Source organism: Triticum urartu, chromosome 3A (assembly GCF_056163025.1).
Source record: "Triticum urartu cultivar PI428250 chromosome 3A, HENAU_Tu73, whole genome shotgun sequence".
NCBI lineage: Eukaryota > Viridiplantae > Streptophyta > Magnoliopsida > Poales > Poaceae > Triticum > Triticum urartu.
In genome coordinates, this window is record NC_141875.1 from 581,269,390 (window position 1) to 581,282,067 (window position 12,678).

At 45.7% G+C, this 12,678-nt stretch overlaps 1 protein-coding gene across 1 annotated transcript; it reads left to right on the forward strand.

Annotated features, from left to right (window-relative positions):
* The first annotated feature begins 2,586 nt into the window (after positions 1–2,586).
* On the forward strand, positions 2,587–5,003 carry LOC147980631 (uncharacterized). The gene has a single exon (XM_087516928.1). It carries the CDS (start codon positions 2,841–2,843, stop codon positions 4,458–4,460), a length of 1,620 nt encoding a protein of 539 aa, XP_087373054.1. The 5' UTR covers positions 2,587–2,840; the 3' UTR covers positions 4,461–5,003.
* Positions 5,004–12,678: the final 7,675 nt, after the last annotated feature.

Below are 12,678 nucleotides of genomic sequence, written 5' to 3' on the forward strand. Positions count from 1 at the left end.
GAGAACGGGGTTGAAGGAGTCGTACTCGTCGTGATCCAAGTCACCGGAGATCCTAGTGCCGAACGGACGGCACCTCCGCGTTCAACACACGTACAACCCGACGACGTCTCCCATGCCTTGATCCAGCAAGGAGAGAGGGAGAGGTTGAGGAAGACTCCATCCAGCAGCAGCACAACGGCGTGGTGGTGATGGAGGAGCGTGGTGATCCAGCAGGGCTTCGCCAAGCACTGCGAGATATGAGGAGAAAGAGAGACAGGGCTGCACCAACAGGCAGAGATCAGATCGCGTGTATTGGGCAGCCCCTAGGCCTCATATATATAAGGGAAGGGGAGGAGGGTGCGCCCCCTCTAGGGTTCCCACCCCTAGAGGGGCGGCAGCCCCAAACACATCTATGGGTGGCGGCCACAAGGGGGGAGGAGAGGGAGGCGCAGGGAGTATGGGCCTTAGGGCCCATCTGCCCTTAGGGTTTGCCCCCTCTCCCCTTCTAGGCGCATGGGCCATGGTGGGAGGCGCCCTAGCCCACCTAGGGGCTGGTGCCTTCTCACACTTGGCCCATGTATGCCTCTGGGGCCCATGGCCCCCCCGGTGGACCCCCGGACCCTTCCGGTGGTCCCGGTACATTACCGATAAACCCCGAAACTTTTCCGGTGACCAAAACAGGACTTCCCATATATAAATCTTTACCTCCGGACCATTCCGGAACTCCTCGTGACGTCCAGGATCTCATCCGGGACTCCGAACAACATTCGGTAACCACATACAAACTTCCTTTATAACCCTAGCGTCATCGAACCTTAAGTGTGTAGACCCTACGGGTTCGGGAGACATGCAGACATGACCGAGATGACTCTCCGGTCAATAACCAACAGCGGGATCTGGATACCCATGTTGGCTCCCACATGTTCCACGATGATCTCATCGGATGAACCACGATGTCAAGGACTTAATCAATCCCGTATGCAATTCCCTTTGTCCATCGGTACGATACTTGCTCGAGATTCGATCGTCGGTATCCCGATACCTTGTTCAATCTCGTTACCGGCAAGTCTCTTTTACTCGTTCTGTAACACATCATCCCGTGATAAACTCCTTGATCACATTGTGCACATTATGATGATGTCCTACCGAGTGGGCCCAGAGATACCTCTCCGTTTACACGGAGTGACAAATCCCAGTCTCGATTCGTGCCAACCCAACAGACACTTTCAGAGATACCCGTAGTGTACCTTTATAGCCACCCAGTTACGTTGTGACGTTTGGCACACCCAAAGCATTCCTACGGTATCCGGGAGTTGCACAATCTCATGGTCTAAGGAAATGATACTTGACATTAGAAAAGCTTTAGCATACGAACTACATGATCTTGTGCTAGGCTTAGGATTGGGTCTTGTCCATCACATCATTCTCCTAATGATGTGATCCCGTTATCAACGACATCCAATGTCCATGGTTAGGAAACCGTAACCATCTATTGATCAACGAGCTAGTCAACTAGAGGCTTACTAGGGACATGGTGTTGTCTATGTATCCACACATGTATCTGAGTTTCCTATCAATACAATTCTAGCATGGATAATAAACAATTATCATGAACAAGGAAATATAATAATAATCAATTTATTATTGCCTCTAGGGCATATTTCCAACAGCGGACGCCTACTGAGTTGGGCCCGAGACCAGTATTGGAGAAAGCCCAAGTTCTTTTTTTGACGTGTAAAGCCCAAGGTTTGGTAATGACCTATGTTTTCAAGGCGTCGCCTAGGCGACGCTTAGGCGTCAGAGTGCTCGGGGACGTCAAGGCGTCGCCGTCGCCTTAGTTTTCTATCTAAGGCGTCCGCCTTGTGTTGTTGAGGCGTCCAAGGCGTCGCCTAGGCGGATAAGGCGCCGCTTTAGTTGATTTTGGACGCCCTGGACATGCGTGGGCAGGTTGAGCGGGAACCAGCAGCTGGCGCGCGCCAGAAAGAGGAATTGGTGGGAGGGAAGAGAAATTGGGCGGGAGAGAGGGGGTAAACAGAGGCAGGAGAGAGGGGGGAACACACCCGTGACTCTAAATCAAGGGGAAAAGAGAGAGGAGCTCTCTCCTCTCACGCCGTCGGCCCAGATCCGCTCCTCCGCCGGCCTCCCCCTCTCCGGCCAAGCTCCTCCTCCGCAGGCCCTTCCCCTCTCCGGCCAAGATCCATCTCCGTCGGCCCTCCCCCTCTCCGGCCAAGCTCCTCCGCCGACGGTGGCCCTCTCCTAAGGTACGGCTCCTCTCTGCCTCTCTTTTCCCCTCACCTGCCCATGTTTTCCGATGGTGCTGTTGCTGCTTGTGCCTCACTGCCTTGCCTCTAAACCCTCTGTTTAGTATATGCATGTGTAGATGTGCTGCTTGTGCCTCTGCCCTCTGCCCACTGCCCTATATTATAGTAGTGTTAGCTGCAAGTTGTGATTAAAATAGTTGCTGATTGTCCTTGTTAGCTGATTAGAATAGCAGGTTAGTGGATCTTCTTTATACTAGCTTATTATTAGAATAGTAGCTGTTTGTCTACGGTTGTGCCCTCTATTATATTGTTAATTGTTTGCACTTTGCACTTTGCAGTCCCACAATGGCAGATGCAGGAGCTAATGGGGGTGGTGATGCTTATGATCCAATGGAAGATCCAGAACGCAGGCCACGGAGGTCAAATGATCCAGGCTGGAATTATTGGTATTGGTTGAAACCTGGCAACATCAATAATGTTGTGTGCAATCTTTGTGGCAAGATAACTAAAGGAGGGATCAAGAGACACAAAGAGCATCTTGCTGGCACTGGTGGGGATGCAACAGGTTGTCCAAAGGCTACCACATAGCTTAGGAGGGAGATGTTAGAATATTTGGAAAATAATAGGAGAAACATAGGACAGCCAGATGATGATGATGATGTAGTAGTAGTGGAGGTAGATGCAGCAGGGACAGTTCAAAGCTCCACTAATGCAGCAACAGTTCAAGGCTTCGCTGCAAGACCAAGTTCAGGGACAGCAGCCAAGAAGAACAAGAAAGCCTTTGCGGTAAAAATGTCGGGCAAAAAGTTTCAATCTGTTGCAACCAAGTCAATTGTTTCCATGCTTAGGAAAAAACCTAAGGATGTTGTCGATGAAAGACGCTCCGGTTGCTCTCAAAGCACCATGGAGTCCAGCACAAAAACACCGGAAGAGAGGCACTATGTGAGTATGCAGTGGGCATTGTTTTTCTACGAGTGTGGCATTCCTTTCAATGTTGCAAGCTCTAGGCAATTCCAGATTGCAATAGAAGCCTCCTGTCAATATGGCTCGGGTTACAAGCCTCCTTCTCCTCATGAGCTGCGAGAGCCATTGCTTAGGGATTGTGTCAAGGAAACAAAAAAGTTGAGGGTGACGCACGAGGTAGCATGGAAGCAATATGGCTGCACACTAATGTCAGATGGCTGGTCCGATAAAAGGGGACGCCACTTGATCAACTTCCTTGTAAACAGCCCGGCGGGCACTTACTTCTTGGAGTCGGTTGATGCATCAAGTGAATGCCAAGATGCTCGGATGATAGCAGATTTGCTAGAGAAGAGAATCGAGGATGTCGGTAAAGAGTATGTTGTCCAAGTTGTCACCGACAATGGTGCTAACTACAAGGCAGCGGGCAAGATACTAATGGAAAGGATTCCTACACTATATTGGAGTCCATGTGCATGCCATTGCTTGGACCTAATGTTGGAAGATATAGGGAAGCTAAAGGCATTTAAGAAGCCTATTGCACGGGGTAGACGAGTCACCACTTTCATCTATAGGCATGGCAGAATTCTTAGTCTAACGAGGAAGGCAACGGGTGGGCTGGATCTTGTGAGACCCGCAGCCACTCGCTTTGCCACATCCATTCTTGCTCTTAAGAGTTTGGTCAAGCACAAGCAAGCATTGAGGAGTCTATTTACATGTCAAGCATGGGTCGGAAACAAATTGGCGAAAACTGCAGCCGATTTGAATGTGCAAGACATTGTGCTTTCAGCAGATTGGTGGCATGCAATTGAGGACTGCCTTAGAGCTTCAGGTCCACTACTTCGAGTGCTTAGGGTAGCGGATGGTGATGAGATTCCTGCCATGCCAGAAATGACAGCATTAATGAGGTTTGCAAAGGAGAAGATCAATCAAGGTTTTCCCCACCAAAACAAGCAAGCTTTGCTCAAGAAGATCATTGACATTGTTGACAAACGTTGGGAGAATCAAATGGATCATCCATTATATGGGGCTGCTTTGTTTTTGAACCCTGGAAAATACTTCTCTATTGTTGAGAGTGGTGATGATGCCCTAATTGGTGAGCTAAGAAGTTGTTTTAATGATGTCCTTGCACGAACAGTACTTGATGTCAATACTCGCAACAAGATTGATGCACAAGCCGTTGACTATGAGGACAAGAGAGGACCCTTTGCTAATCAGATGGCAATCGATAACATGGTCGGAAAAAACCCTCGTAAGTGAATAATGTTAATTTCAGCAACAAGCAAGTTAATTTCAGCATGTTATTCTCTGTACAAAGTACAAACTCCTAATGCATGTGTGTGTTTATTTTACCATTTTAGTTGATTGGTGGCGTTCATATGCTGGTCGGGCAGTTGAGCTACAAAGGTTTGCCGTCGTACGTGGAAAGGGCTCTCAATGATCTGCACTGAAGCTGAACTTGAAGAGGATGGCTTCACAGAGCGCTTCAAATTTGACACCACACCTCCTAGGCGGGCTGTGATGCGCAACACACCGTCACTTGAAGACTCCGAGTATTCCTCATCTGCTGCCACCGTCACTGCGAGGATTATTGATGAATATGATGATGCTACTTCACCTCCATCCGCTTCAGCACCTCAAAGCTCAGCACCGCCAAACAACTCCACCGACCCTGCTGCGCCTGGGAACGCGTAGAAAACTCTATGTCTTCAAACCTTTTTGGTCATTCCTGACAAAAGGGGGAGAAGCATATGATGTTTAAAGCATATGATGTTTATAGTCTTCAAGCGGGTCAATATGGGCGGGTACCTTGTTTTGTTATACTTGCTTCGTGTTTGCAACTCTTGTTTTGCTTCATTTGGTTCTTTTGAGTTGTAAACACTAAAACTCAATGGTCGTCTGCTACTTGTTTTACCACTCCTTTTGCGAAGATAAATTCCGCATGTGTGACGATAAATTCCGCACTCATCTCATTCTGCAGACGTCCATTTTCCATTATGCATGTTATTATCTTCATATACTTTCACATGCATAGTAGATTGTCATCATAAGCTGAAGCTGATCTCCACAAGTACAACCTGCCATGTGCATTTGCATTCCAAAAGCAAATTAACTTATATGCACATCTTCAGGGGGAGCACTTGCAACTTATGATGACAATTCCTTTACAGAACTTCACACTTTATATTCCCCGTTGAAAACTTCAACTAGTTTGTCATCAATCACCAAAAAGGGGGAGATTGTAAGTGCATCTAGTGCCACCCCTAGTTGGTTTTGGAGTATTGACGACAAACCTAGTTGAGGGACTAATGTGTTTGTGAGAATTGCAGGAAAACACAGGTAGAAGTCCCTCATTGATTCGGTTTACTACCAGAGATGACCCCTAAAAATGAATGAAGACATTGAAGTCAAAGGTGGTATATGAAGATATTCACATTGAAGACTATGACAACAGAAGATACATTATGAAGCCTATGGAACTCGAAGACTTAGATCTTTCGTAGTTCTTTTTATTTTTGTTGAGTCATAGGAACCACCGTACTGTTAAGTGGGGTCCAGGAGAACAAGTCAGAATGACTTGAGTGATGCCTAAATCAAAAACCTATGTCTTCGAGTGAAGACAATGAGAGCAAATCTTGTCCAGAGCCGGACAAGTCAGCTTTGCTTGTAGCCCAAGTAAAGTTGCCATGAGAGTTCGAAATCTGACCGTTGAGACACGTGTCAGTTCCTTAGTGACCAGGGTCATTTCGGACAAATCAGGTCGGGTTGCCAAGTGGCTATAAATAGCCCACCCCCACAACCATAAAAGGTTGGCTGCTCAGATTTCAGTGCACGGCTTTTGTCGTTTGAGAGCAACCCACCTCGAAGCCTTTGAGAGAAAATTCCTAGTGAGGAGAAAAGCCCTAACCACCCAGAGCCAGAGTAAATTGGGCATCACTTAAGTCTTCTTGTCTGTGTGATCTGAAGACTTATTACACTTGAGGACTGTGAATCCTCCAGACGGTTAGGCGTCGCGTTCAGAGCATCCAAGAGACATTGTGGATTGCCAGTGAACGAAGTCTGTGAAGGTTTGGGAGTCTACCTTGAAGACTTACCAGAGTGATTGGGCGAGGACTAAGTGACCTTAGCTCAAGGAGATTACGGTGAGGACTTGGTGTCCTGAACTGTGTGTTCAGGACTGAGTGTCCGGGACTGTGTGTCCTAAGGTTTAAATACCTAGCCGCTCCAACCAGACGTACAGTTGTCACAGCAACTGGAACTGGTCCAACATATCATTGTCTTCAACGAGTCACTGGTTTCATCTTCACTTCCTTCTCTTGCTGTTACTCATTGTGAAGTTATTGCGTGCTTGCTTTATCATTTGTCTTCACAACGTGAATGCATGATCTGTTTGGCTTCATAACTTCTTCCTACTTGATCCTTATTACACTGAAGCTGTTTGCCACTGTGCTTTCACTCTATTGAATACATGAGCATGGCTGGCCTAGTGTAATCTAACTTCCGCTGCATAGTAATAGGCATAATCTTCACTGTTTGTCTTCATAACTCCCAAGTTTTGAAGACTTTCAAATCGCCTATTCACCCCCCTCTAGTCGATATAACGCACTTTCAATTGGTATCAGAGCAAGGTGCTCCCTTGTTCTGTGTGATTCGGTTTAACCACCTGGAGTTTTAGCTATGTCGACTGCAGGGATAATCAAAGTCTCCGCTGCGTGCCCCGTCTTCGCTGGAACTGAATATCCCTACTGGAAGAATAAGATGCGCATGCATCTTGAAGCCATTGACGTCGACCTATGGTATGTCGTCGAGAACGGCGTTCCCAAGGCTGGAGAAGGTGTCACTGCTGCTGATGTCAAGAAATTTGTTCAACTGGACTCTACTGCCAAGAACATCATCTGTGGTCATCTGACCAAAGGACAGTATGGCCGTGTGAGTGCCTTGAAGACATCCAAACTGGTCTGGGACTGGCTCTCCAAGGTCAATGAAGGCATCTCAACTCAGAGAGGTCAACGAATCAGTGTCCTTCGCAATCTCTTCAACCGCTTCAAGCGAAATGACAATGAGAATGTCCAGCACACATTTGATAGACTCACTGACATCATAAATGAGCTTCAAGCCCTCGGCGCCACTGAAATCACCAAACATGAAATCGTCAAAACGCTGCTGAGATCACTTGATAGTTCGTTTGACATCCTGGCCCTGATGATTCAAGAACGTCCTGATTTCAAGACACTCGATTCGTCTGACATACTTGAGAGGCTCAACACACACGAGTTTCAGCTTTCTGAGAAAAGAGATATCTATGGTCCAAACTATGGGCGAACTCGCGCCTTGAAGGCAAAAGCTGTCTCCTCATCTGAAGAAGAATCTGACTGCAGTTCTGATGATCCTGAAGACATTGGAAGAGAACTTGCAATGCTAGTGAAGAAGTTTCAAAAATTCACCAAGAAGAAAGGCTTCAGAAAATCTTCACGATCAAGCTCAAGGAATGATGAAGCTTCTGCTCATGACTACAAGAAGAAAACATGTCACAAGTGCAAGAAAACTGGACACTTCATCTCTGAGTGTCCACAGTGGGACAATGAGAACAGAAGGAAGAAGAAGAGCAAGGAATATGATTCTGACGACAAGAAGAAGAAGAAATACTCAAAGTCTTCTTCCAAGTCTTCATCAAAGTCTTCATCACACAAGAAGAGCTCATCTGGCAAGGCACGTGCATTTGTTGGAAAGGAGATGGATTTAGAGGAGGAGTCCGCATCTGAGGAGGCAGAGGTGGATTCTGAGGAGGAGTCTGATTCTGGCATTGCGAGTCTGGCTACAGCATACGTCACCAAGTCCATCTTCAACACTGAAGACAATGACTGCATCACCGACACCAACACAAATGACAAGAACGACTCCACTCCTACCTACTGCTTCATGGCACGCGGTGCCAAGGTAAACACACGCACTACTCGCTATGAAACATCTAGTGACGATGACTCTGAATGTGATTCAAAACCTAGCTACAAAACACTTGCTAAAATTGCAACTGGACAACAGAAAGCTATGGAACATATTCAAAAACTGTTAGACAAAAGCGATGATCTGTTGGGTGCTGAAATGACTCGATCTGAATCCTTAATTGAAGACATAAAAAACCTTCACGTTAAGTATCAGGAACTTGAAGATCGTCATGATACTCTCTCAACAACTCATGAAAAGCTTTCCTATGATTATCTTCAAAGGAAGCAAGAACTTGAGAAATTGAGGGTGGCTCATGAAGATCTTCAAAAGGAAAACGAGTCACTTCGCTCCGAACAGATCAGTCCCGCTCAGGAAGGTTTTGAACCACCATGTCTTAAATGCATTGAGCGTGATAATGCTAATTCTGTTGCTGAATGTTCCACTTCTACTGCTGTTGCAATATCTTCAACTGTTGATGTGGTAACTAACCCCTCTGCTGAGGATACCACTGCTATTGCTGATGAGAATGCTATGTTGAAGACATTGCTTGAAACAGGGATGTACAAAAGTCTTAAAGGACATCAGACACTGTGTGATGTCCTCAAGAAGCAGATCCTGAATCGAAACCCTAGAAAAGAGGGTATTGGATTTGTGAGGAAAATCAATGCAGATGGCTCTTACTGGAAACCTGAGCAGTACCCCAAAACCACATGGGTTGCTGCAAAGGAACTTTCAGCAGATCCATCCAACTTATCTGGCTTCACTTGTGCTAACCCCATTATCATAGATGAATCCTTTGATGCAAACTATAAACTGTTTAAGAATCAGAATGGTGAAGTGTTTGCCAGGTACATTGGTACTAACTGCAGGAATGGACCGCCTATGAAGAAGATCTGGGTTTCCAAAAAGTGACTGGAAAATCTTCCTGTGAATGTCTTCATGACACCTCACTTGAAGAAGACAAATCTCAGACCAAAGGCTTCATACGGTCCAATGGCTTCATACAAACAGAGGACTCACCGGAGTCACACTAACACAAATGTTTTGCAGGGAAACCATACTCAGGCACATGAGTATGAGAGCGGTTCATCGAACCGTGTTCATGTGACCAAAAATTATTCTGCTTATTCCTATGAGTATTATTGTCCACCTGCTAGACTGTTTGCTAAGGCTTCAAAGCCAAAATTCTCAGATGCTGCACTTAGACTTATTGCTTCTAAGCCACCCTTGAAGATGTGGGTGGTTAAAAAAGCTTAACTCTCTTTTGCAGGGAAAGGTCTCCAGCAGAAAAACAAAATTTTCTGATGCTATTGTTGGGGACCTTAAAAATCTTGTAGGGCGCAAGATAAAATGCCCGAATGGGATCAATATGTACTTCGTTCCTGAATCGCATGCTACTCTCCCTATTAGTCCTAATCTGGATTTAAGTTTTCATAACCCACTGGTCCGTCAAATGTTTATGCTTCACAATTCTCTTCATGAAGCCTATCCCCCTAACTGTACTGTAGGGTACGACACCAGCGACTTCAAAATCTTCAGAATGGATTATTGACAGTGGGTGTACAAATCACATGACTGGCAGAAGAAGCCTTCTTATGGACTCAACATTACGTCCATCCGACAAGAGCCACATCACATTTGCTGACACTGGTAAAAGTAAGGTATTGGGTCTAGGTAGAGTTGCAATCTCAAAGGATCAACACATGGATAAAGTCATGCTTGTTGAATCCCTTGGCTTCAACTTAATGTCTGTCTCAATGCTTTGCGATTTGAATATGATTGTAATGTTTGGAAAATATCGCTGCCTGGTGCTAATGGAATCTGACAAATCTCTAGTGTTTGAAGGGTATCGGAAAGGTGATTTGTACGTGGTAGATTTCTCAGCAGGACCACAACTTGCGGTATGCCTTCTTGCAAAAGCTTCAGAATGCTGGCTTTGGCATCGGAGGCTTGGGCATGCTGGCATGAGGAACCTCCACACCCTTGCGCAGAAGAAGCATGTCATAGGCATCGAGGGCGTCAAGTTCAAGAAAGATCATTTATGCGGTGCCTGTGAAGCAGGGAAGATGACAAGGGCAAAACATCCTTCGAAGACAATCATGACTACTACACAACCCTTCGAACTGCTCCACATGGATCTTTTCGGTCCCACTCACTACTCAACTTTTACTACTACTGCTTGCCTCTATGGCTTCGTCATTGTTGATGATTACTCTAGATATACTTGGGTACACATAATCCTTTACATGACTGAAGTGCAGGATGTCTTCAGACGCTTCGCCAATCGAGCTATGAACAATTTTGGCGCCAAGATAAAACACATTAGAAGTGACAATGGCACTGAATTCAAGAACACTGGCCTTGATACATATCTTGATACCTTGGGCATCACACATGAATTCTCAGCTCCGTACACACCACAGCAGAATGGCGTCGTCGAACGCAAGAACAGAACACTCATTGAAATGGCCAGAACAATGCTAGATGAATACAAGACTCCAAGAAAATTCTGGACTGAAGCCATTGATACTGCATGCCATACAATCAATCGTGTTTATCTTCACAAGCTTCTGAACAAGACATCTTATGAACTCCTAACTGGCAAGAAGCCAAATGTCAGTTACTTCAGAGTATTTGGCGCAAAGTGCTGGATCAAGGACCCACATCACACCTCAAAGTTTGCACCAAAAGCACATGAGGGCTTTATGCTTGGATATGGAAAGGATTCACACTCCTACAGAGTCTTCAATCTCTTCCATTACAAAGTGGTCGAAACAGTGGACGTGCGGTTTGATGAAACAAATGGTTCATAAAGAGAGCAACTGCCAAATGTGCTAGATGAAGTCCCAGCTAGTGAATCAATCAAGCTTATGGGAACTGGAGAGATTATGCCTTCTGAAGCTCATCCTGAAGAAGAACTCATCATCTCAGCACCTGATCAACATGAAGACAATGCTCAGCATGAAGACATTCCTCCAAACAACAACGCAGATCAGCAAGAGCAAAGTCTTCGCCCTATACATCCTCGTGTTGCAAATGAAGTGCAGATTGACAGAATACTTGACAGCATCAATGCACCTGGTCCACTCACTCGTTCAAGGGAAACTCAGCTAGCAAACTTCTGTGGGCATTTCGCATTCGTCTCAATATCAGAACCCAAGAAAGTTGAGGAAGCCTTCATGGAACCTGAATGGATTCAAGCTATGCAAGAAGAGCTTCAACAGTTTGAGTTGAATAATGTATGGGAACTGGTTAAGCGTCCCGATCCACGGAAGCACAACATAATAGGCACCAAATGGATATATCGCAACAAGCAAGATGAGCATGGTCAAGTTGTCAGAAACAAAGCTCGTCTCGTTGCTCAAGGATATACTCAAGTAGAGGGCATTGACTTCGATGAAACTTTTGCTCCTATGGCTAGGCTTGAAGCCATACGCATACTGCTGGCCTATGCAAATCATCATAACATACTTCTATATCAAATGGATGTGAAAAGTGCCTTTCTCAATGGCAAGATTGAAGAAGAAGTGTATGTTGCACAACCACCTGGTTTTGAAAATCCAAAACATCCTGATATGGTATACAAGCTCAACAAGGCACTGTATGGCCTCAAACAAGCCCCTAGGGCCTGGTATGATACACTCAAGTACTTTCTGAAGAGCAAAGGCTTCATACCTGGTTCCCTGGATCCCACTCTTTTCACGAAGACATACGATGGTGAACTGTTTGTGTGCCAAATATATGTGGATGACATTATCTTCGGCTGCACCAATCGGAAGTACAGTGAAGAGTTTGGATATATGATGCAAGAGCAATATCAGATGTCCATGATGGGGGAGCTGAAGTTCTTTCTTGGTCTTCAAATCCGACAACAGCGCAATGGCATCTTCATATCTCAAGAGAAGTATCTCAAAGATTGCCTGAAGAAGTTCGGTATGCAAGACTGCAAAGGCTTCACAACACCAATGCCAGCCAAACATCATCTAGGTCCTGACGACAATGGTAAAGAGTTCGATCAAAAGGTATACCGCTCCATGATTGGGTCTTTACTTTATTTATGTGCATCTAGGCCAGATATCATGCTTAGTGTTTGCATGTGTGCTCGATTTCAAGCGGCACCAAAGGAGTCGCATCACTTAGCTGTGAAGCGAATTCTTCGATATTTGGCTCACACCCCAACTCTAGGATTATGGTATCCAAAGGGCTCAGAGTTTGATTTGGTTGGATTTTCGGATGCTGATTATGCTGGTGACAAAGTTGATCGCAAGTCTACATCAGGCACATGTCACTTTCTGGGACGATCACTTGTATGTTGGTCTTCAAAGAAGCAGAACTGTGTATCTCTCTCCACTGCTGAATCTGAATACATTGCTGCTGGATCTTGCTGCGCTCAGCTTCTGTGGATGAAGCAAACACTCAAGGATTATGGCATTCATCTGAAGCAAGTGCCACTTTACTGCGACAACGAAAGCGCCATCAAGATTGCCAACAACCCAGTTCAGCACTCGAAGACAAAGCACATTGAAATTCG

What these genes read in the sequence shown, in the direction of transcription:
- LOC147980631 (XM_087516928.1), top strand. Translation starts at nt 2,841, where the DNA reads ATGTTAGAATATTTGGAAAATAATAGGAGAAACATAGGACAGCCAGAT.